The sequence below is a fragment of the Danio rerio genome, chromosome 6 (genome assembly GCF_049306965.1).
Source record: "Danio rerio strain Tuebingen ecotype United States chromosome 6, GRCz12tu, whole genome shotgun sequence".
In the NCBI taxonomy this organism is placed as follows: Eukaryota; Metazoa; Chordata; class Actinopteri; order Cypriniformes; family Danionidae; genus Danio; species Danio rerio.
This window is the reverse complement of record NC_133181.1, coordinates 24,379,435-24,404,036: the sequence shown is the minus strand read 5'-3', so window position 1 is coordinate 24,404,036 and position 24,602 is coordinate 24,379,435. Positions and strand designations below refer to the sequence as shown.

At 35.2% G+C, this 24,602-nt stretch overlaps 3 protein-coding genes across 5 annotated transcripts; 1 reads left to right on the top strand and 2 right to left on the bottom strand.

Moving 5' to 3' along the window:
- Positions 1-476: 476 nt before the first annotated feature.
- Positions 477-15,322, bottom strand: dgke (diacylglycerol kinase, epsilon). 2 transcript variants are annotated; one of them, XM_073952448.1, is made up of 11 exons: positions 14,445-15,322; positions 12,748-12,904; positions 7,898-8,017; positions 7,601-7,805; positions 6,886-7,043; positions 6,733-6,781; positions 6,296-6,409; positions 5,893-5,964; positions 3,638-3,765; positions 3,396-3,507; positions 477-1,671 (listed from the first exon to the last, which is right to left on the bottom strand). In XM_073952448.1, exons 4-11 carry the CDS (start codon positions 7,610-7,612, stop codon positions 1,465-1,467), a joined length of 852 nt encoding a protein of 283 aa, XP_073808549.1. In that variant the 5' UTR covers positions 7,613-7,805; positions 7,898-8,017; positions 12,748-12,904; positions 14,445-15,322; the 3' UTR covers positions 477-1,464. The 2 variants fall into 2 exon arrangements, with proteins under 2 accessions (XP_073808549.1, NP_001165699.1); NM_001172228.1 differs by having other exon boundaries at positions 1,465-1,671; positions 7,601-7,744; positions 14,445-14,878.
- A 1,073-nt stretch (positions 15,323-16,395) lies between these two features.
- On the top strand, positions 16,396-18,650 carry si:dkey-31g6.6. Of its 2 annotated transcripts, NM_001302748.1 has the most exons (4): positions 16,396-16,496; positions 17,700-17,788; positions 17,975-18,112; positions 18,427-18,650. In NM_001302748.1, the coding sequence occupies exons 1-3, from the start codon at positions 16,445-16,447 to the stop codon at positions 18,089-18,091; spliced, it is 258 nt and encodes an 85-aa protein (NP_001289677.1). In that variant the 5' UTR covers positions 16,396-16,444; the 3' UTR covers positions 18,092-18,112; positions 18,427-18,650. The 2 variants fall into 2 exon arrangements, with proteins under 2 accessions (NP_001289677.1, NP_001289676.1); NM_001302747.1 differs by lacking the exon at positions 18,427-18,650 and having other exon boundaries at positions 17,975-18,380.
- A 1,415-nt stretch (positions 18,651-20,065) lies between these two features.
- cbx8b (chromobox homolog 8b) lies at positions 20,066-23,365 on the bottom strand. Its single transcript, NM_001024415.2, is given in 5 exon segments — positions 20,066-21,386; positions 21,554-21,620; positions 21,697-21,762; positions 23,065-23,108; positions 23,230-23,365. Coding segments are annotated over 5 exon segments (1,086 nt in total). The 5' UTR covers positions 23,299-23,365; the 3' UTR covers positions 20,066-20,546.
- Positions 23,366-24,602: the final 1,237 nt, after the last annotated feature.

Genomic DNA, 24,602 nt, shown 5'->3' with positions numbered 1-24,602 from the left:
ATACATCTACACATCTACACATCTACACACACACACACACACACACACACACACACACACACACACACACACACACACACACACACACACACACACACATATATATATATATATATATATATATATATATATATATATATATATATATATATATATATATATATATATATATATATATATATATATATATATATATATAATTAAAGGAAATAAACAAGGAAAATAATTAAAAACAAATGGTACCCTTTGTTATAGCCCCAGAGCCCATTGTGGACTTGTTCTGTTCCAGATACTATAAAAAAACTATTAAAAAAAACTAAACAATTAAAAAAATACTAAGTAAAAAGTATTAATTATAGTTATTATTAAATTAGCCTATTATTATCATTATTATTATTATTATTATTATTATTATTATTATTAAGGCCTCCAGTAGCTCTGGAACAATCAAACAGAATTCCAGGTTACTCAGCATCAGGTGCACAGCAGCAGGACATTTGGTGGAGAAAAAGCAATCTTATTATTATTATTCATTAATTTAATTTTTGGCTTAGTTCCTTTATATTATTATTATTATATAGGCCTTGCTCGGAAGCAATCATGCAATCTTTGCTCAGCATTAGGTGCACATCAGCAAGATGTTTGGCAGCAAACTATAACCTTATTTTTATTGACAAATATGTAATACTACTGCTAATTTAAGTTTTAAATTATTTTATGCATATGCAATCAAAGCCTAACTAATCAAATAATATAACATGTAAAATTAGTTAGCCTGGTAGATAGCTAATCCACAGTGGACTATTATTTTGAGGGCAACGTCACAAGGTCAGATTTGGTTGACCAATCAGAGGAAAAAGGTGTTTCAGCATCGCCTACATGCGTTTAATGAATTTAAAAGTCTTTTATCCGTTTTTCTATATATATATATAAAAAAAATAAAAAAAACCACCCACAATCTTGTTTTTTCAGGGGGTTTGTTTTGTGAGCAAAAGAAAAACCAAAACCATCCATTTTCTAGGTTTTCCTTTTTTTGTTTGAAATAGGATATATAATGGGCAGAAGATATCCTGATTAATATAACATACTGTTTAGTTTTGCCTTTATATTACTATTATAGTTAAATTATATTACTAAGTATGAATGACCAAAAATCAAGGTTTCAGCTGAAAGATTTTCTTATGCTCTACCGATGTAAAAAAAAACAACAATTATATACATATATTTGTTTATCATGAATGGAAAGAGGGCTACTAAAATAACAGCAATTTTTCACTTTTGGCTGAACTCTTTAATCTCTTTATGCTTGAAAGCGAATGGGCTTAAAACTGTCATCAGTAAAGATCACTGCAGATGTTAATAGTAGAGCGGCACGTGCACTTTATGTATATTTACAAACACTTGTCACATTAGGGTGTCGTCCATCCTACTATCTGGGGAGGAAAAAATACAGTGATTATAGCCTTACGAAGACTCGGTTTGCGGAGCATTGCTGGATGTGTCGATGTGATCTTCAACCTCTGATGCACTGGAATCATCATCATCTGTTTGTTCTGTACTGTGGTAAAGCATGAGGGCCTGGGTCTTGTGAGTAATGGTTATAGTGCATGGACCCTGCGCCCATGGCTCTCCATCCACCTGCATTGGCATCCGAGAACTCTTCAATACCAGCTGCCACAAAAAACAAAGGATAATAATCAGATTTTCAGTTTTCTGTTGCTTGTTGAGGGACAGTCTAAAATGTTGGAATGAATAAAAATGCTGCACCATCATTTCTTCCCTCGTCCGATATTATATTTGTGAAATGGTTTCTCAAATGAGAATTTTGAAATCTTGCCGACTTCAAAGGTGCATACAATAACCTTTACCTTATTAAATGTATGAAACTAAATGCACAAAATGAATGACTTGACAAAGTTTCAGTCACTGCAACTTACAAATAACAGAGCACCAATGCTGAAAATGACATTTAAATTCTTTATAATAAAAATGTGAAGCCTCAGGTTTTTTGCATCCTATGTGGATCCTTTGCATCCTTTTTAGTTGTTACAGTATGTTTAGTATTGCGGTTTGACACTTTTATTGTTAATAGACAAGCTAGGTCAACAAAAGACCCCCGAATGTTTATCTTTTGCGGTACAAACATTACATCTTCCCAACTGCATATCATTTACATTAAACCATTAGGAATAGCTCTTGTCCAAAGCCACTTACAATCGAGGAGGCATTCAGCAATTCAACAAGAAGAGGCAGCACACACAAGAAGTGCTAATTATACAAAGGAACTGTTAAGCCTGCTTTATACTTGAACATAACCCACTGTGCATGTCTTGTGCGTAGTCGTGCATTTATACTTCTGTGCGCTGTTTGTGTTTTGCAATAACACTTCTGAAATACTAGCTGGCTGGCAGTAGGTTTTTTTATGTTCCTCTGTATCGAGTTTTTTTTGCTGGTGTTTTGTTTTATCCTTAATGTACAAGTAGCTAAAACTCTCTCATTCTGAGGCGGGAACCGGCGGATATGCAAAAACTTTAATAATAAGGTAAACACAAAGCAACAGTTTCTACCTGGAGCTACTTCACAGTACTCAACACTTGTAAACACTCACTTCAACAAGTTTGCACAGCTCTCCCCTCGCCCACACTTGTCATCGCTACCAAGCTTACCAATCATTGTCATTGAGAGGTACATTTTTTGAGAGGTGTACATCACAGCCAGCTATGCGACCGCTTGAAGGCTGCGCCTTATCATACACTTGCCCTTGACGCAGAAGTATAATTCAGGGTATATATATGCCAGAGTAGTTTTGTTTTTGTTTGTTTTAGAGAGCGAGAGTTTGTCAAGACTATACACCTGTGTAAAGCACACTTCATAAATGGACAGTGAAAAACTGGTAGGAAAAAAGTGCCGATTAAAATGTCACAGAGAAGATAGAGTGTGTTTTCTACAGGTGGTTTGTCATGCCCACTCACCTGTGTGAGGCATGCTCAGAACTGATAACGGGGTTTTGTTCACAGGAGTACACTTGATCGTGGGATTGTTCTTAGTTGTCGTTTGAATGATACAAGTGAACCAGCAATTGCAAACATTTATTAATTTTCCTTCAGCTTAGTCACTTTATTAATCAGGGGTTGCCACAGCGGAATGAGTCACCAACTTATCCATGTTTTACACAGTAGATGCCCTTCCAGCTGCAACCCAGTACTGGGAAACATCCGTACACACTCATTCACACACAAAAAAACAACATACAACCTAAACCCGCAGTAGCATTCTGAATGGCACAGAGCAGTAAAGATTGAGTGACACTTTTCATTTTAGGTCACAATATTTTGGCCATGTGGTTTTTCACACCATTAATGCTGTTTTAATAAAGAACATGCTTATGCTCTCACCCGGACTGTATGTGCTTGTCCCAGCCTCACAGGATTGGCCAGTTTCACCTGGATTTGTGCACAGTGGAATGAGCCATACACCCCGACCACCTCTAATAAACCATCATCAACTCTGAAGAAAGAAAATTTTAAGCCAGCAGTGTTTTTAAATGACATTCTACTATGATATAGACCTATAGGTTTTGTGTCTGTGTTTTTACAAAGTAAAAGCTATTTATAAGTCTGTAGATCTGCATTCTTACCGGGTAGGAGGATAAGGTTCATCTCCCATTCCTTCCCAGAGTCTACAGCCACCACCCCAGTTGCCGATGTTACACACGATTATACCCTCCAGGTTGGGTAAAGTCACTTGCTCTCCATCTAGCTCCAGCTGAATACACATAAATAGCCAATCAAAATGTGATAACATAATACTCTCCTTAACGGTAGCTATAGAGGAAACCATACATTTCTTAACTCTGTAATAAAGTATATTAATATAGCAAAACACACACTTATGTCCAGAGCTGCTGTCATGCTGTTACAGCACACTTTTGCAGCAAGAGAATCCCACAAACTGCATTTTGTGCTCACCTTTACCTCCTAGGGCTTGAGTGTCCACATTTGTGGACAGCACATTTTAGCACATTTTGGGCTCTATTTTGACGATCCATGCGCAGATCGCAAAACGCAGGGCGCAAACGCTTTCAGGGCGTGACAGAACGCATTTTTGCTAAATTAAGGACGGTAAAATTTGCTTTGCACCTTGGCGCATGGTCTTAAAGGGTTGAGTTTATTTTCTTAATGAGTTATAGGTGTGTTTTGAGATTAAACCAATTAGAGTCTCATCTCCCATCACCTTTAAGAGCCAGCTGCGTCGCGCCAAGAGCGCATTCGCTATTTACAGGACGTAAAGTAAGTCTAAGTGGAAAAAATGAGCATTTCACTAGCAAACAGTTGACAGTTTTTTTTAACAGAAAACTGTTAAACAGAGCATCTACTGCGTGAGAATGAGAGATAATGGATGTACTTTCACTTTCGCTCTTGGATAGGGAAACCTTTATGCATAGACATCAATTAGTCTATAAGTAAATAATTGCGTTTGTTAAGCGCAAATATTCGTTTCAAAACTATTTCTAAATTCAGTTCTAATTTCCAGCAAACGAATAAATGAACAATAAAAACGAAGCGTGCTCAAAAACCTGAGTTATATCCTAAAACATATGCTGCACTCCATATGGTCTAAAACTATACAGGTGGGCAAATCTAAGCTTGTTTTAATAAAACAAATATAAATATGGATATAATAAATAATACTAATAATAATAATTACATTATACAAAAGCAAATTGTTATGAATGAACTGAAAAAGCCTCCTGAGATGAAGAAGACATAAAAGCAGTGATTTTTCATATTTATGTGGGCTAGAAAATAATGTTTTGTAATAATTTAATCCTTTATATTTATATCCTATATTCTTAGTATATCCTATATACAGTATATCCTTAATATTTAAAGTTTTTCATATGTAAAGATATTTGCCTATTGCTCTCGTGTGCGTATTAAGCAGTGCGTAAGCGAGGCGCAACTCTGCGCCGGAGTTTAGATCGGGTTTGTTTTGGTCTAATGAAAAATCTATTGTAGTTTCTCAAAATAGCAACGCGCCAGCAGTGCGCCTCAGAACGCCTTCCTTTTTAGACCACAACGCCTATGGGCGCACAAATGAGCGCTAATGCATTTGCTATTTAAAAAGCGTAGCGCAACGCCTCAAAACGACTCTTGCGCCAATCTGAAACTATCAAAAGACTATTGCGCCGCGCCTTGCTCCACATTGCGCCAGGTGTATGATAGGGCCCTTTATCTTAAGTCTTAAGGCCCAAGGTTTTTTTTTACAAACATTTTTAATTTCTTTTTGAGATTTGGGCTTATTGAAACCTAATTAGAATAGAAACCTAAGTATCATCTTTTGATATGATGTACTTTTAGAGAAAAATGATGTCCATATATGTGGACTCGTGATCTGAATTTATATAAAACACTTTTTCCTGACTGTTTTTTAATGCATATATAACATAGATTATTTTTTAAAACTTGTTTTGACTATCAGAGTAAAAACAAAATTTTTTCCCATTTTGGACAGTTAAAAAACTAGGGTTTGTGACATTTAATATGCTGCAAAACAGTTGAAGGATGACAATTTATGTCTTTAACAAAATATAAAACATTCAAAGTATTTTAAATAGTAGCTGATAAAATACCTGAAACCTGTTTGTCATCATTTTTGCAATTCTGTGCTACTAAAATTTTTAAAGAAAGAAACTCCTATTTCCATTAAAGAACCAAGAATTAATAACCTACAATTATAATACGAATCTATTTCTTGATACTGTTTATTAAAGATAACAGATAAAATAATTATACCTATGATCTTTCTGAAAGCTAAAGACTTCCATTAAACACTATGACAGTAAGAAATACATTTCTCAGAGTTTACTGTATGAGTTGTCTGTATATTTACCTCAATCCTCTTATCCAGATCTTTACATTCTTGGACAAGACAATCTTTGGTCCCATAGAGGAAGTACACTGCCTGTGAAAAATGAGGAGGGGGGACTTAGCATAAGCCATGAATGTACAAAACACTTTTGTTTTTAATGAACAAAGGGCACATGTTATCCATAGAGCAAGAAAAATGTGCAGATGTATACTATAGGCTTCTGTACAAAGAAGTTAATGATACTTAATATCATGTGAGTTTTTTTTTCTTTTTAGATTTATAATACAGCACCAGCATAGTGACATTTCATCCAGGTTAAAAAGTATTTTAAGCAAAGGATATGCAAGTACATTCTCATAGGCTTTCTAAATTTACTTTTCCTTTAAGTTTAAAAATAAAAAGACAGACAGGCAAAGCCACAGACCTTATTGATTATTCGGCTGGAGAAAAAGGAGGGTGTTTTTTCTCTGTGCACATGGAAGTTTAGTGCCATGAGAGCATCAGGACCCACTGAAAAATAATTATTCATGGACAATACCTGGCAAGAAAGCAACATTGAGCTTAAGTTCACTTTGCATAACCACTTAATGATCCAAAAGCATCATAATTGATTAAATGACAAAATCACATACTTTTGTCATAAATCACATAAATTTGTATATGTGTGTGTGTGTGTGTGTGTGTGTGTGTGTGTGTGTGTGTGTATATATATATATATATATATATATATATATATATATATATATATTTTTTTTTTTTTTATATATATACATATTAAATCAATATTGAAATATTTTTATATAAAATCATTCTATTTCTATGCTGTTGTAAAATATTCCTGCTTTTTGATCATATGCTAACCTTTGGCTTACGAAAATAGTTTCCTTTGGAGGCAACTTGAACCTTCCACCTGAAACATTCAGAGCAAAACACAAAATCAAGATCAAGAAAAAAAAGTATGTCAAACTTCAGCCCTCACAATAAAAAAACCTTACAGAACAGTTAAAATCTCACCTGTCCATCTTAACTACTTCAGCCTCTAGAACGTTTCTGAGGACTTGTTCCACTGGAATCTCTCCAGCGTATCCTGCTCCCCATCCCAAAGAGTTTGATAAATCATTGCCAGTGCCCAATGGCAAAATGGTTACAAGAGGGATAAACTGATCTTGGCCCTATACAGAATATTCATAGACAATATATTAATAATGGAAGCAACAACAAATTGCTTTACAGCACAGGAATTAACATCATAATGTGAACACAATACATCACACAATGACTTAACACATTCTACAAGCCAGGTCACATTCACACACAATCATTACGTAGTAAAGCATTAAAACGAAAAGAACAAAAGCCTGGTTTACATCTACAATGGCCTGTAATCCAACGGGGTTTTGTCCTCATGGAATTTACATTCCACAAGGAAACAATGGTGTCTAAGGCTCACCATTTCTATATTCTGATCTTTTATTATTTGACTATGACCAGGTATATCCATATTTTCTTTATAGGGCACCTATTTATGTATTTTTTACATATTAAAAATATGTGCAATAAATAAACTTTCACTCGATTATAGTTAAACTTCACACTGACTCTGCAAATCTTGCCTTCTGATGCAGATGTACACATCAAAACATGTCACGTCAATGCTGACCCAATATATTGTGCAGCCCTAATCCACAACTATGAATTCACTGAACTATTCATTCTGGACATATCTCACCTTCAGCTTCATGGTATCAATGGCATCCAGAACCCACCCTACTGTGCCATCTCCCCCACACACCAGAACACGCACACTCCCAGGAGGCAGAAGGGTACACAGCTGTAGGGCTTTAGAGGGGGGCAGCTCAGAGAGATCAAACACCTTGAAGAAAAAAACAACCCCCAACTACTGTATATCATCTTCTTAAATCATTACATGTAGCCTGGGAATAATAGCAGAAATGGGATTTATTATTCAATAAACAGTGACAGAAACAAGACAGCTTGTGAATATAAACACAGAATAGATCTATACCTGCACAGGGTTCAGAAGGGTACGAAATTCTCCCAGCAGAATTTCCCCCATGTTGTTGCCACTTCTTGTGTTTGCCAAGACCAATACAGGAGTCCAGCCACTCCCATAGACTGCAGCAAGCTAGTACATACAAACAAATTATGCGTTTACTTACAACCCTAAAACATAAAAGGTTGGGACAGTATGAAATACACAAGTAAAAAAAAAAGAAAGTACTAATTTCTAAATTTACTTTTATTTGTGATTACTGCAGACAATACAACAAACATTATTTAATGTGTTCCTTGTGTTTTTATAGTTTTTTGTTTGTTTGTTTCAAAATAAACATGTATTCCAATTTTGGTTCTTGCAACACATTTCAAAAAAAGTTGAAACGGTAAAGCATTTACCAATCTGTAATGTTGCCATTCCTTTTCAAAAGAGATTAAAGGTGGTTAAAAACTGAAGACACCAAGTGATGAAGTGTTTCAGGTGTAATTTTGGCCCATTTTTTTCTGCAAACATGTCTTAAGGTGGGCTACAGTAAAGGGTCTTCTTTGTTGCATTTTGCACTTCAAAATGCACCACACATTCTCTATTGGACACTCATCAAGACTGGAGGAAGGCCAGTCCAGTACCTTTATCCTCTTCTTCCGCAGCCAGGACTTCATAATGTGTGCAGAATGTGGTTTTGCAATGTCTTGTTAAAATATGCATGGGCTTCTCTGTACTAATTAAAATACTGATTCATCTGACTCCAGCACATGCTTCCACTGTGGCATTTGTGGATGTAACTACTTATTGTGGTAATTGACAAAGGTTGGTACGGTGGTCTCTAATAGATGAATCACGATTATTGATGCAGTACTGCCTGAGGGATCAGAGATCATGGTTGTTCAGCTTAGGCTTGCGCCCTAGTCATTTACGCAATGAAATTCCTCCAGATTTCTTAAAGTTTTTTAATTATGTTATGCACTGTTGAAGGTGAAATATCCAAATGTCTTCCCATCTTTCTTTAAGAAACATTGTTTTTAAACATTTCAATAATTTTATCATGTATTTGTTGGCAAACTGGCATTCCTTTGCCCATCTTTGCTCCTAAAGGACTAGACCTTTCTTGGATGCTGCTTTTGTACCACGTCATATTTACAATCACATGTTGGCATCTCCTGTTTTAAATTACATCATTTAAATCACATATACCACATGTCTTTGGGGAACTTGTATGGAAAACTAGGAAACCCACACGAACACGGGCAGAACATGCAATCTCCACACAAAAATGCCAGCTGACACAGACGAGGCTCAAAACAGCAACCTTCTTGTCCCTGCGTCGCCTTTGATAGCGTATTGTGGCTGGAAATATCACGATATATTGGCATATTGATATTTTGTCCTACCCCTATTAGGACCTGAGTAATGTTTTAGTTTTTTAATTGCCTTTGTTTCTTTTTTCATCAAAGTTTTTAAAATATTCAGTCTAGTACTCTAGTTTGTTATTTACTTAAAACTGAAAATATTCAAATTTATATGCATATAGAATTATTTTGTTAGGTTTAATGTGGAAATACCTTCATTTTAAGTAAATTCTTTTGTTGGTTTTGCACAAAATGAAATAAAGAAACAAATTCTGAAAAAACATTAAAGATTAAAATCTATTAATTTTTTCATAACTTCATACGTTATTCTTACATGGTAACACCTACTGTTTACCATTTATGGACAAACAAGTAAACCAGCAAAAACCCTTTAGTGCAATATGACTTTTAGAAAAAATTGCTAAACAGACCTTTGTGAAGTTGGCACCGCATAAAAATAAATAATGTCCAAAACTATGCTATTGGTTTGTGCTATGTTTATGCTGATTTGTGCTATTAAAACAAATGTTGGTTTGTGTCTGAGATATTAAGCAATTTTTTGACTGTGACATCACTTTCTACCACATGATGCTCAAATTGCTCCAAATCAGCACAGTTCCTTTGTACTTTATTTCTACAGGTTTGTGCCAATAAAACAAACACTTTATCTATTTTCCTTGTTCAGATATAGCCAAAATATTTTAAAAGCTGTGACAACACTTTCCACCACAGTTCCTTTAAATCGCACAAAACTGGAGTTATTCATATGTGCTCAATTTGTGCTAGTTTGTTCCGTTAAAATTAACTTCAAATATATTTGTGCACAAATGTATTATTTTCGATTGTGCTCTAACTGTTTTTGTGAAGCTTTTTTTTTTTTATAAAGAAATAATAATTATAGGTCATTCAAAGGTCTCTCTGGCCCCCAGCTTCTCCTTATTAACTGAAAAAGTCTTGCTTGAGTGTTTTTCATTTGTGCTGGTTAGTACCTATTAAAGTTTAATTTGTGCTGCTTCTATTATTAAACTATTGCATGTTGAATTAAAGACAATGACATCACCAGCCACCACACATTATATTCTAAAATATTGTAATTTGTTTGTGCTGGTAGAATTTTTGGTCGTGATGCTTTGTTTTTTTTTTTATTCCGAGTCACCATAACTAGCCTATTTTCTAGCCAGCTTTAACAAAACCAATTCAGTAAAGCAGTAATATATAAATTATAGTTATGTAATAAATAAATTATATTGATTATACAGTATAATTTGTATTTTTTTTTCTCTTGTAAAGGATTCATTTAGAGGTTATTAGTTCACTTCATGGTTTTTCTGAGACAAATCTAACTAAAATGTGAATAAACAAACAACATCTTGGTGCCTGCTACAGGCTTTATTAAACTGGCTTTATTTATAGTCAGATAAAGAGCCGCAAAAAAGCAACATGCAACGACACAGATGAAATTATTTTTTTTATTGCTCAGACAATATATATTTTTATCAAATGGCAACATTAAACAGCAGAAGCATTTTGCACCCGTGGGAGCCTCTCTGTGAGAGGGAAAATAATCAATAATAAAAATAAATAATCAATGTGAGAGGGAAATCGCAGAGCCCGCCTTGTGAACTTGTAATGTTTGTAATGTAATGTTTGTGGGTGGGTCATATCACCTGAGATGTGGTGCCTATAAAAAGTCCAACATTTCACATGAGAAGAGAGCTTAATTAGTCGGGCCTCCCTGCCTGGCGTTTTGATTATTATAGTATGTTTTGGATCATGAGCTCAGTTCACTACCATGATATCACTGCACACACACACACACACACACACACATCTGATCTGATCTGACAGCCTTCACAGCAGCACGGGGGAGAGGTGCGCCAGTCACTGAATGCAGCATAGGTGTTCTCAACTCACCGACACATTTTGTGTTTATATTATGCTCTGTGTTTGTCATGAAGTCATCTGTGGTTACTGCTCGGGTATGGTTAATGCTCAAAATCTGACTCCGAGGGCAAATCTGACTTCGCGCCTGCAGTTAGTTTGAAACTCACAGCGGTTCATCATAAACTTTTCATCGATCATTTTCCCTACAACTGACAGCAAGAAGGAACATAGAAGCATTGACTGGTTGACAAGCAGCACTTACATGTGTTCAAAAGAATCGAAAACACCAAACAGGATAGATTTATGCTGCATTTTCTAAAGTAAAACTTACTATCTGTTTTTAGCTTTTCGAACTGTCAAAACATCTCTCAAAATGCTTTTTTTTTTTACTTTACATGTATGTACATATGTACATTACTGCAACACGTTTTATTCAAGAACATTTGAGCTGGTTTTAGACCTTAGCTCTTTCATTCAGATTTTATTTAAAATACCTATTATTAACCTATTATTTATATGCAACACTCAAATTGTATGTAACCGAATAGGTTATCTGTTATCGATATCGGCCCAAAAATTCATATCGATGCATCCCTTGTCTCTCTTATGGTACAACTTTAAGCCGATTGTAACATATACAATAAGCTTACAGTAAAATAATGATATTAACCTAATAATAATATTGATTTCATAACTGCTGTGTATCTGATGTGCTTTTCAGAGTCTGAGAGATTTATGTGGCCAGATGTAGGCTAAGTGAAATAGTTTTCACAAATCAGATAGCTGTCCAATCAGAGAAAATTCATGAATTCTCCATTTATAAACAGATCCAAAGGAGTTTAAGTCGTTAAATAAGTAAATTGAGTTGTCTAAAATCATATGAAATTTGACTAAAATAAGAGTGAAGATAAAAAAAAATTCAGATGACTAAAATATCACAAAAAGTATATGTTTGTCTTCTATTAAAGTAAATCAACAAAATTTCGGTCAAAATTACACAGCTATACATCCTGTGCTGAAAAAAGCACACTGCAGCAATTGATGTGAATATTCATTCATCGCAACCCATCCCCGGGAAACATCCACACACATTCACACACACACACTCATACACTATGGACAATTTAGCTTACCCAATTCAACTGTACCGCATGTCTTTGGACTGTGGGGGGAAACCGGAGCACTCGGAGGAAACCCACGCGAATGCAGGGAGAACATGCAAACTCCACACAGAAACGCAAACTGTACCAGAGACCTTCTTGCTGTGAGGCAACAGCACTACCTACTGCGCCACTGCTTCGCCCTAATGTGATTATTTTATGTGATCATTATAGTAGCCTATTATTTTTATTGTCGGTAATTATAATAATAGTATTTAATTAATTAATTTTTATCTTAAACTGGCTTACTGAAAATGACAAGTGCTTCTTCTTAGCCAATTTACAGTAGTCAGTATCAACATAAAATCTCAGGGAATAAAAGTTAAATACATAATAGAGACGTTCTCAATTTATGACTCCTTATCCACAATGATCAGAAAACTGACAAAACAGGCTCTGTGTCCAAGTCAAACTTTTGAACAGGAAAAAAAATCTGATCTGTTATAATAGCTGAGAGATGTATCCCCACCTTACTGTACTCATCAGGGTGTCTTCGGCGTAGCTTGTTGACTTGATAGAGATAACATGGAGGTATGATGACAGAGTGGAACTCTCCAAGATCACACAGATCATCGGTCAGACTGGAAAGACAGTCATCATGCACTGTGGTTTGACACCATACACACCTGTTCCCAAACAAAAAAAGCAAATGCAAAGCTATTATACTATATTACACTGAAATTGACACTTTCTTAAATGCAAATTCTCTGTGTGTAACCTCTTAGTAACTACAATTCATAGATAATACAATCTTCATAAATCATGATGAAATACAACAATTTGCTTTTAAATAATTTTAAATAAGTTCTTGCTTTGTCTGGAAAAATCTCAAAAGTAAACAGAAAAGTAAAGGTTGTCTTCTAATGACACTGATGAGATTCTCATGAGAAACTTTGTAAGACTTGGTTTGCTTGGGTGTCATTTTATGTGTAAATAAACTGTGTGCTTTTAACCAACTTTTTTTCACTTTTGATGTCATTTCTAGTGAGAACATAGCACTATAGAAAGCAATTATTTCCTCAGTTATCACCAAAGTGCCCTTTAGAGTAACACTTTACTGTTACAGGGGTACTCATAAGACTGTCATGAACCCTTTATAATCATGACACATCATATGTTATAAATATGGTAGAGATTTTATAGTAAATACTAAATGCTAATAGTCGCAGAGTTTAGGTTAAGTCCCGCATTGCAGTTTGCACACGCTACAGTAGCTGGGGTATATTTCCTTTGACCCACTGACATTTGTTATAAAAATGGAAGAGATTTTATAGATGCTTATGACTATGTTAAGTGGCACTCGCTTAGGTGTGTAATTTTAAATGCAATGATGAAAATGTTTGACATGTCTTTGTTATGAAAACCTTACAGAAACAAAAGCATCTGTCTTTATTTTGAAAACTTAACATTACCAAGTCAACATAGCTCATCTTAAATCTGTCAAAACATGATCATTATAGGCCATTATTATTGTCAATATTTTCCTGATCACTTTTTCAATGGAACAAAATTACTTTGGCATTAAATTTTCTTATTAAAAGTGTCATTACTCTGTCAATTTATTATTTAATGACAAATTAGTTTTGTACCACTGTAGTTAAAGTAAAAAACAAATGAAGCTGTTAAATGACACAATGATAATGACATCATGACGGTCAGGTTTATGACTGATTTATGACTATTTTTGCTGTCTTGGTAATGTTAAGTTGTCATGACAAAGACATCTCAAACAATGTCACCTTTGCATTTAAAATGACAAAACCAAGCAAATGACATTTAATGACAGATGTCATAATCATGCATAAAATCTCATTCATATTCACTGATGTGTCATGTCATAATTATAAATGTTTAATGACAGTCTCATGAACAACCCTTCAAGTAAAGTGTTACCCTATTTTTGTGCACATAACTAAAACATTAAGCGGTCTTAAAAGTCTTAAATGAGTTTTTGCGAGATGATTTTGTGCACTAACACTGCCTTAAGGCAGCCTCCTAAGCTTTTGTATGCAGCCACTGTTAAAACTATAAAAGCAATAATGAATAAAAATAATAGTATTAAGAAAAAGGAAAAGAAGAAGAAGAAGAAGAAGAAGAAACGAAGAATGATGATGATGATGATGATGATGATGATGATGATGATGAGGATTCGCCTATACTAAATACCTATAGTCGCAGAGTTTAGGTTGAGTCCCGCATTGCTGTTTGCACACGCCACAGTAGCTGGCGAGGGGTACATTTCCTTTGACCCACTGGTGGCAGAACTTGCCATCTGTCTGGTTCTGTGTCATGATCTCCTTACATGACAGAATGCGATCTGCTCTCTGTATGCACTGCTCATCCGAACATATACCACAGCAGTCACAAAAAGCCCCTTGCAGGATGGGCTGGCAGCACACGCAGCAGTAGGTGGGCTTGTTGAACAGGTCCGTGTAGTGCCAGCCGTGCTTGCTTTTTCGGAACAGATCTTTCAGCTGAATTTTTCGTTTAGGACGCTGGAAGCTGCACCAAAGTGTAATAAGCACTGGAACCAGAACAGCAAACGTGGTCCAAAGGAACAAAGTCCACTCCTCCCTCGGCTCTTCATTGTTTTCTTCCATAACCATAAATCTATTCGTCGTGTAAAACTGAGATCAATCGAGAATGGTCAAGAAATGCCAGCGAACGTCATCAATCAAGGTGATGTAGCTTTGAGACCCAGCAACAATCTTCCATTTCTAACCCCATCCGAGCAATCACATCAATCACGCAAGCCAGTGCTCAAAACCTGAGTCACACGGATGTAACAGAACGTACAGCCATCGTAAACATATCCTTGCTGTCAGGCAGTTGGTACAGCAAGACAAACTGTAACGTTACTCACAGCAGATGAAATACATACAGTCTTGTACTCTTTGTTTTCAAACAAGAAATTGCGTATTCATTTTTGTTTTCCGAGTAGTTTAAAAAGGCTCTAGTAGAAAACAAACCGCGCATAAAAATCTCACAAAAATCATCCTGTTCAATACACGGAAGCGGAAATGATGACGTAGGCTGATGACGATAAATTTTCAATGACCAATAGGAACAGTACGTGAGATAAAAGTAAATAAGAGTATGAATCTGTTCACGCTGTTTTATTTATCTGTTTTATAAGAAAAAACATAGACCGCTGACGAATGTTCCAAAGAATGTTATTAAAAGAATATTATGCGCACAATATACAATAATTGATTAAATAAATATAATTTGTAATAATCACTTGCCTATTTATTAAATGTCAAGGGAAATTTTTAACTAATTTTACCCTAATTAACATACAAAACCTAGGTAACACAACTACAAATCAATGTAATTATAATTCATAAAGTTCTAGGAAAATACATGTTTACTTTAGATACGAATGAAACATTTTACATTATTTTTTACATAGCATGCATCAAATGGTGAGACAATCTTGAGAGCATTTTGTAGCCTTATGCTCGGATAAGCTAGTATTAACAGTTTTTATTTATTTTGTAAATTAGTTCAGTTTAGTATTGAACTGTCAATGCAGCAAAATGTCACCGCATAACATCGTTAAACGTAAATCTAAGGGAAGAGGACATCTTGTGGAATATATCTGCAACTACATACTTATTTAGACGCTCACATGCAGGGGCCACTTGTGTCAAGCTGCAGGCCCGGCGACCCAACCGCTGCAGCTTCAATTGTGTCCGGTGCCCACATCCAGATTTGTGAGCACGCACCCAAAGACAATAAATAAATAAATAAATAAATAAATAAATAAATAAATAAATAAATTCATTCATTCATTCATTTTTTCAGCTTAGTCACTTTATTATTCTGGGGTCACCACAGCGGAATGAATTGGCAAGAAAGAAAGAAAGAAAGAAAGAAAGAAAGAAAGAAAGAAAGAAAGAAAGAAAGAAAGAAAGAAAGAGAAAGAGAAAGAGAAAGAGAAAGAGAAAGAAAGAAAGAAAGAAAGAAAAGAAAAGAAAGAGAAAGAAAAGAAAGAGAAAGAGAAAGAAAGAAAGAAAGAAAGAAAGAAAGAAAGAAAAAGAAATGTAAATGATTTTACAATCCGCCCCTTTGTGAGAGTCACTGAATAACGTCTCCTGTCTCCTCCTCAAAAGTTAAACACTCAAGTGCCGTTATTTCGAGCTGAGGACGAACAGAAAGGGAAAATGAAGCCGTTGGCTTGCCTTTTTTTCGTGGCCTTACTAACCTTCTTCACTGGTATGTTTTTCTATTGAAAATTTAGGAGTTTGATTTCAGTGTGTGATCTTTTCACGATGTGTAACTTGTTATGTAGCCTATAATTGTGTGTTATAGACTGTTTGGCATAAATAGCCGTTTCTGTAGACTATTCGTTTGATTCTTGTTTCAACGGCAATGTTATGGGAAACCGTAAAAACTTTGTTTCGTTGAATTACACATGGCGCCACGCACGTACGCACACACACACACACACACACACGCACGCACGCACGCACGCACGCACACACACACACACACACACACACACACACGTATATATAAGCTTATCTCGCTCATTTATTTCTTCATAAATACAGTTCAAATTGTAAAATTGCGAAATGTTGTTGTACTATAAAATAACTGTTCAATTTATAAATTATTTTGATAATTTTAAGTGATTTTAAAGATGAGTTTTCAGCTTCATTACATAGGCTATGGTCTTTCAGAAAGCACTAATATTAATAATAATAATAATAATAATAATTATTATTATTATTATTATTATTATTACTATTTGAAACTACATACAATAAGAAAGCTATCATTGATATTGTTTATAAATAATTAACAATTAAACACTTTTTTACATTTAACAAATGCCGCCTTGATGAACAGAGTACTTTTCTTAATTAAACATAAAAAACACATATACATGCCACGTCGGTGTTTACCGTGGTACAGTGTTTTCATGCCTCGCGCAGGTCAGAGCTCCAGGTCACGCGCGCGATAGCGCGCCCTCCTCGGAGAGAAACGATCATGAATGGTCACTTGTTTTATACAGAAAAACAGCTCTGGAAAGAGACGGTGGTGGGAAGGGAGGTCTGTGTAAAAGAGTGTGGGAGATGTAGACAGAGAAACGCCAAAATTCAAATTAGACCACCAAACAGGACAAAGTGTATAGACTAAAATGAAATTAGCTAACATTCTTTTCTTTTAATTTTTTACACCAAAGTAGGTGATTTTCTTTGTTACAACTAACCCAAACTATGGGCTGAACTGTAAAATTCACATGTTTAAAAACTGTTTAAAAAATTCAGTTTGTGATACAAATATGCCTTTTAATAGCAGAGAGTTTAGATTTTTTGAATCTGGCTTAAAAGATCTCAAAGATAAAGAGAAAGAAAAAAAGTTTACACGTTTCATCAGTCTCCCCTACTAATGTACTGTATATGTGTGTTATAGAAGCAAATCCCATCATTCAGGAGAGCTTCGCAAAGCAGCTACTTCGCACCAAGAGACAGAAGCCTGGACACCCTGATGAACCTATGAATGTGGGGAGCCAACAACAGAATATTCTATTCACATATTTATTAAGCTTTTGCAAACATCATACATTACATACTGACAGCAGTTCTCTGTAAGCTGAACGATTAACAAATAAGTCAGTTTATGCTTGTTTTAAATAAAAAAAAATTCTTAATGTCAGTATTCATTTTAGAGTTCGTTGTGTGTTTCAGGAACACTTGCTGCATATGCAGAGGCTGGAGCAGAAGGCTCGAGAGACCAATATGGAGCACTGGCTAAACCCTCATTGTTTCCCGCGGTGTGACCGCAACTACGGTTATCCTGTGTAACCAAACTGCATGATCTCATAGGTTCGGATACTTAGTACATATGCAATGCTTGAAATAAATAATGACATAATTAGGCGAACAAATTCATTTTAACAGTCAACTTTTTTTGAAAGTTAAACATTAAAAGAATTCTCTTTTTTTGTAGTAGCCTAATGTTTTTAGACAATATCTAAAATGAAAATAAACCCAGAATAATGCAAAATTAATAGACAAGAAATAACTGTTCTTCTGTAGGGTGAACTGTATAATAAAACTTATAATAAACCTTATATCCGACAAGCTATTAAATGTGTGATGTGTATAAATCTGTGCTGCTAAGTGGTTTTCTTTTCCAGGGTGAAGACAAAAATTTAGTTGACGACAATGCTGATGAATACAATAATATGGATAAAAAAGAAATGCTGAGATGAGGACACACGAAGCCGTGCACCCCGCCATCAATAGGATAAACCATTTTAACAAGCGATGCCATTTTAAATCAATAACTTAACGATTGACTAATTAATTAATCAATTAATTATTAACGAATTGCAAACATTTCTATTAAAAGACTTTTAACAGAATAAAAACTTTGTGCTCAAATTGTTGACTATTTACTGACTGCGCCTATTTTAATCGCATTATGCTACAGGACTGAACTTAAAACAATTGAGTAAAATCGAATCTATAACAGCTTTTTAAAGATTTCTGATGAGTAAGCCTAAACTGTACGTAAACACACGGCACTATCTGCAGGCCGTTGATCGAAAGCGCATTGAATGTGTGGCCTATACGTAAACATGGGTTTAACCATTGCCCCTTATCACCCATGCCCCTTATCACCCATCATGTGAATCGTTTTTTTACTTTTACATTTTGCACTGTGAATCGTTTTTTTTTTTTACATTTTCACAGTAGCCTATTTAGTGCCATTATGTTTTATTGAAGAAAGACTTGCTTCGTTTATTTTGATAGTTTTTATTTTTAAATGAACTTTTAAGGTTAATATTGGTATTAGCCACCTTTTAGGATTTTTTTCAACAATTTAGGCTTTTGTCCGACTTGCTTACTTAATATAATACTTAATAACCTTTTACGTCTTAAAATGACTCTTTATTGGGAATACTATCTTGCAAAATAACTGGTAAAATATTATGTAGGCTACTGAAATCATAGTATAGACCAAATAAAGATCACAGATCAATTTACAGGTTATTTAAGTGCTATGACACATTCTTAAGTTTGCAACGTCTAGGTTTTTCAGTTTAAAAGTAGCCTATATCAGGTTTAAATGGCAATGTGGGGACAAGAGGAGCATTTAAGTTTCACTATAATAGCCATACCTTATTTTCATCTTCACGTTAGTTTAGTGTTTGGTTTCATATGTTTTATCTAAATAAGGCATATTACCAATAATAATAAATATTCAAAAACGTTAGATATTTTTAACATTTTGCATTATTAGGTTTAATTATTGGGTTGAAATTTAAAATGAAAATGTAATTTAATATTTTTTGCAAAATAAAGGACAAAATATGTTTGCGCATAGCATTAACAGATATATTTAAGCCAGTAAATCCAACACATATTGCTGTATTACACGTGTGCGTTACAATGTGTTACAAATATAAACAACGTGCAATTTATAGTTGGAGTGAAATTATTTGTTCTACATTTCTACAAAATACTGCGCAAACCGGCGCAGTTAATGAGCCGATTACTTTTTACCTTTTAAATAAACGTGTACTGTTTTTTATAGTATTTTTTTAAACACAAAACTATTTTTCTTTTTACATTACGATCTGTATGCTGAAACAAGCCTATATGATTTAGTACGTCTCATTGAATATGGACAGTGCTCGTGCTTATTATTGATTCCATTTGTGCTATTTATAGACCCACGCATCAATCGCCCCACAAAAATAAAAATAAATACTAGAACTATACTAAATAAATATTGATTAAAGCTGGCGTTAAAATAAGACAAAAGAAACGTTAATTACTGTGGTTTACTTTTTAGTTTGATTTGAAAATTTGAATTTCATTTGACACTTTTTAATATGCATATTAAGTTTGTTGTACCATGGAACAAGCATACAAGGTAACTGACAATATAAGCTGATATAAGTGATAAAATTCCAAAGAAATTTACTTTACATTTCACATAATGACAAGAGGTAATATTGTGAGGCTAGTTGTGAAAAATGCCAATGTATGGTAGTTTTAATATTATTGTAGACATTGACTATAATGGGCAATATAGAGACAATAAACTAATTAAAACATATTTACAACAAATGAGAACTCCTGTGTTTTTGAATGCAGTTTTAGCTTTGTTGGACATGTCTACTGCATGCACTCCTCTTAAAGCAGCAGTTTCACAATAAATACAGATTTCAGTGTGACAGAAAAAGTTTCATACACAATGTGGAATATTTATAACAAAAATGACTTGTATGAAGATGGAAAATATAAATCATGTTTTGTCTTTGAAGAAGCCTTCATCTGTATTACTCTCTTTGATTGTTACAGTCAGGAAGTTTGTGGTCACATCAGTAACTATAACTTTCTCCACATTTATGAAGGAGGGTCTCCAAGCATCTTCCACCCCAGGCTCTCTGAATATATGCGACACTGGGATTTTGGCAATAAGTGAAGGCTGTCTGCTGGTGGAATCACCATGTTCAAGTGTTCTTTTTTTTGAATAGTGCTTTAGGTGTTTCTGGTGAAAGTGGTTTGATTGTGGATTAGTCCTGTGGCCCAGTAAGCCTGCCTCCATTCTGCTGGAATGCAAACTCCACTGTGGAGAAATGTGCAGGGTACTCCTGCTTGGAATGACGTTGCTTTGTTTGTGTGAACAGGTAGCATCCAAGTCCTTGTGAGATATTTTAAGTCTCCCACTTATGTCAGGGCATCTCTCATCATCTTCCCCCAAACCTAACTTAGCCATTTTAGAAGGAATGCTTGCCATGGTTTCATCTGCTGCCCGTTTTACATGCTCTGGATGCAAATTGCTTATATACCCATCTGTGAAGCGTAATTTGGGCTTCCGTCCTCTCTTTTTTGGGGTAAGGCTAAATTCATCTGTGGGTCTTGGTGAGTGTGGCGAATGATGCTCTCTTGGTTCTGGGGACTGAAGCCTTACACTCTCACCACGGTTGACTGTGCTGGGAGGGAAAATGGTGGGAACCACAGCGCGAAGGCCCTCTCTCGCTCTAGGGGCTACTACAGGCTCTGGACTGGAATATGTAACATGAATGCCTCTAGTTGAGTCATTCCTAAATTCATACGACTTTGCCTTTTCTTTAGCTTGGGCCTGCAAATGGGATTTTTAAAGATTAATGCAGAATACTGTGCAGAACAGATACTGACTTTTTTACATACATAAAAAAGCTTAGTGACAGCTCAAGGATAAGTGAACATAACAAGAAAAATAAATTTCACCAAAAATATCTTGAAAAATAATGTAATTAAAAAACAAACCTTTAGGAGAAAAGTCTTGAGTTTTGGCCCTCGTTTCTTGGGACCAAATATTTCTCGCTCACGCTCCCTGAATAAAAAAACAAAAGCATGAGTGAATAATTTTTTTTGTTGTATTATCAATTATATTTTTACATTTCCATTACCTCTCTTCAAATGCGACGAAAAGACGCGGGTCTAGGATATTTTCCTCTGGTTCCCAAGTACTGTACCTGTGAAAAGAATAAGTTTCAAGTGATAAATGTTGATCTTTGGCTAAATTTAAACTACCACTTTACTGCCAGGCTAGCAGGAGACATTGTAAAAAACTTAATGGCTTAATGTACCTAAACATCAACAAGAGAAGCCCAAATTTTAGCCAAACGTGACTTGTAATTAACACTAATGTAAAAATCAAATGTTTCTACCACAGAAGTCTATTATAAGAAAAAAGCTTAACATGGCATAATGTACCTTAACAACAAGTGGGGAAAACCACTTAAAAATTTCAATCAGACTGTACTCATGACAAACACTTTTCTGTTGTCAAAAGACTGAGCTCTTATTTCTGTGATTGAAAACTATGACATTTAGCATTTTCTTCATATTAAAGTCCATTATAAAAGTAAACAGCATAGCATGGCTTAGTGTATCTTACCATGTGGGGAAAACCAAAAATATATCAAATTTTACTTGTAATTAACACAAACTACTACCAAAAGGTTAAGCCTTAATTGCGTAGATAAAGTGAACAATGTCACATTAAGCATTTTATCCCCATTAAAGTCATTATAAAAGCTTGATGTGGTTCCACCAAGAAACAATCAAAATTTCTATAAAAACACTCACAATAAACACTTTCTCCTGCCAAAAGATCAAGCTTCTATTTAGTGCATAAAGTGAACATTATCACTTTAAGTATTCTTAACGTGACTCTGTCTGGGTAAAACAAATTAAAATAAAATTCAATACTTTCTGCTGTCAGGGAATGCTCTTGTGTTCATGTCACTGACCCCCCAATAACATCCTACAGGGAGAAAGTGTAACATAATATTGTTCTCACTTCAGAAGTGAAAACAGGGCTCATTCTTCTGATTATTTAACAAGTTAGTTAGTTACTATTTACAAGTAAAAGTTGACATAAATGTGTTTTTTGTTTAGGTACGGGTAGCTACACGTTATGCTTTTTCCTTTTAAATGTGTTATTGTTCACTCTATCTATGGAATTGCGACTTCTTTTTTCACAGATAGTGTTAATTACAAATAAGGTTGGACGGAAATTTCGGTTTCTGGTTGATGTTTAGGTACAATTAGCCACGTCAAGCGTTTTTCACCTTGTGTGTTTTAGAATAACCCGTTGACAGGGCCAGCTAAATGTTGCAGCATGTCATCTGTCAAAACCAGTGTGCAGCAATAACCAGAAGCTAACCTGTCAATGAGAATATATGGCCCTCGCAACATCTAGAAGGGCTGACAGCCATCGCTGTCACAAAACACCAAAACAAGGAACAACAGACAAAATAGGTATTACTTACTTAGGTGACCAACCCTTCCATTTCACGAGATATTCCATGTGACCCTGCGCGTGCCGTCAAACAGAAAAAAATCGTTAACGCTAATGAAAGCCGACGACATGAGCAGACATGTAACGTTACAGAATATGTCGACATCATTCTTGGACAACATTCCCCCACACATACCCGGCGTATTCGTCTCTTGATGATCGATTCAGCAGCAAACACCCTCTCCCCGACAGCCGACAGCTCCATGTTTTCCTTCTACCGTTAGCTTGCAGCGAAGCTAGCTGAGCGCAAGCTCTGTCCGCCTACTGCTCTAGCTTCAGAATTGCACACAGCCCATAATACTCTCACACACAACCAGACGTCATCACGTTTTTTATCATGTTGCCTTGGCACCGCTTGAGGGTGGAAACCATAAGTGGAAACATTTCGATCATTGGCTCAGCTGTTGCTAGGTTGCTTGCTTTGGGAGTGGACAGGCGGGGCTACCTGTTTGAAAAGAAGTGTGAACGCCACAGAGGGTAAACTTAATCGTATTAATTACATTATAATTAGAACATAGGGATGTATAATCATATAAACGTAAACAGAAGAAGGATTACCTATAGTTCTTCTTTTCTAAACAAACACAATCTGAGATTTGAAAGGTCATTTGCCAATAACAAATTTTCTGCTGAGTATTCCGCGTAAATCAGATTCTCCTTTTTACATGTAGCCTTACGACAAAATCCATGTCATGAAAATGATCACACGTTATCCAGTAACGCTAGTCCACTTGGAAGTTTTAATTTCAAATTTCCCTTTCGAAAAAAAAAAAAAATAGACAGGTTTATATAATCATTTCATATACATATAGGTTATTTGTTATATCTTTAGGCTATTTTGCAGCCATAAGTAATTGAGACATTATAATAAAATACAAACAGCGATGATAATATTCCATTCATTAATATTGTCAAATTTTGGTTTAAAATAAAAAATTCATTCATTCATTTTCTTGTCACCTTAGACCCTTTATTAATCCGGGGTCGCCACAGCGGAATGAACCACCATCTTATCCAGCAAGTTTTTACGCAGCGGATGCCCTTCCAACCGCAACCCATCTCTGGGAAACATCCACACACACATTCACATACACACTCATACACTACGGACAATTTAGCCTATCCAATTCACCTGTACCGCATGTCTTTGGACTGTGGGGGAAACCGAAGCACCCGGAGGAAACCCACACGAAGGCAGGAAGAACATGCAAACTCCACACAGAAACGCCAACTGAGCCAAGGTTCGAACCAGCGACCCTGCGACCTTTTTGCTGTGAGGCGACAGCACTACCTACTGCGCCACTGCCTCGCCTAAAATAAAAAATACAGCACAATAATAAATTATTATTCTATAAAGGAAATAGAAAAGGCAGTCCTAAACAATTTATGTTTATCAAGTCTAGATAATTGCTATTAATAAACCATAATGTTAATGTAAATATTCGTTGATTGTTTGTAATGAACCAATCAAGGCCAATTTATAAAAAGCAACTATAGAGCCTTTTTGGA

Excerpts from the sequence above, each read along its gene's own strand:
- dgke (NM_001172228.1), bottom strand. The coding sequence starts at position 14,878 with ATGGAAGAAAACAATGAAGAGCCGAGGGAGGAGTGGACTTTGTTCCTT. Across the intron at positions 3,766-5,892 it reads ATCTGGATAAGAGGATTGAG|CTGGAGCTAGATGGAGAGCA; the intron begins GTAAATATACAG and ends ATGTGTATTCAG. Across the intron at positions 1,672-3,395 it reads GACAAGCACATACAGTCCGG|CTGGTATTGAAGAGTTCTCG; the intron begins GTGAGAGCATAA and ends TTTTTGTGGCAG.
- si:dkey-31g6.6 (NM_001302748.1), top strand. The coding sequence starts at position 16,445 with ATGAAGCCGTTGGCTTGCCTTTTTTTCGTGGCCTTACTAACCTTCTTC. Across the intron at positions 16,497-17,699 it reads CTTACTAACCTTCTTCACTG|AAGCAAATCCCATCATTCAG; the intron begins GTATGTTTTTCT and ends TGTGTGTTATAG. Across the intron at positions 17,789-17,974 it reads ACCCTGATGAACCTATGAAT|GAACACTTGCTGCATATGCA; the intron begins GTGGGGAGCCAA and ends TGTGTGTTTCAG.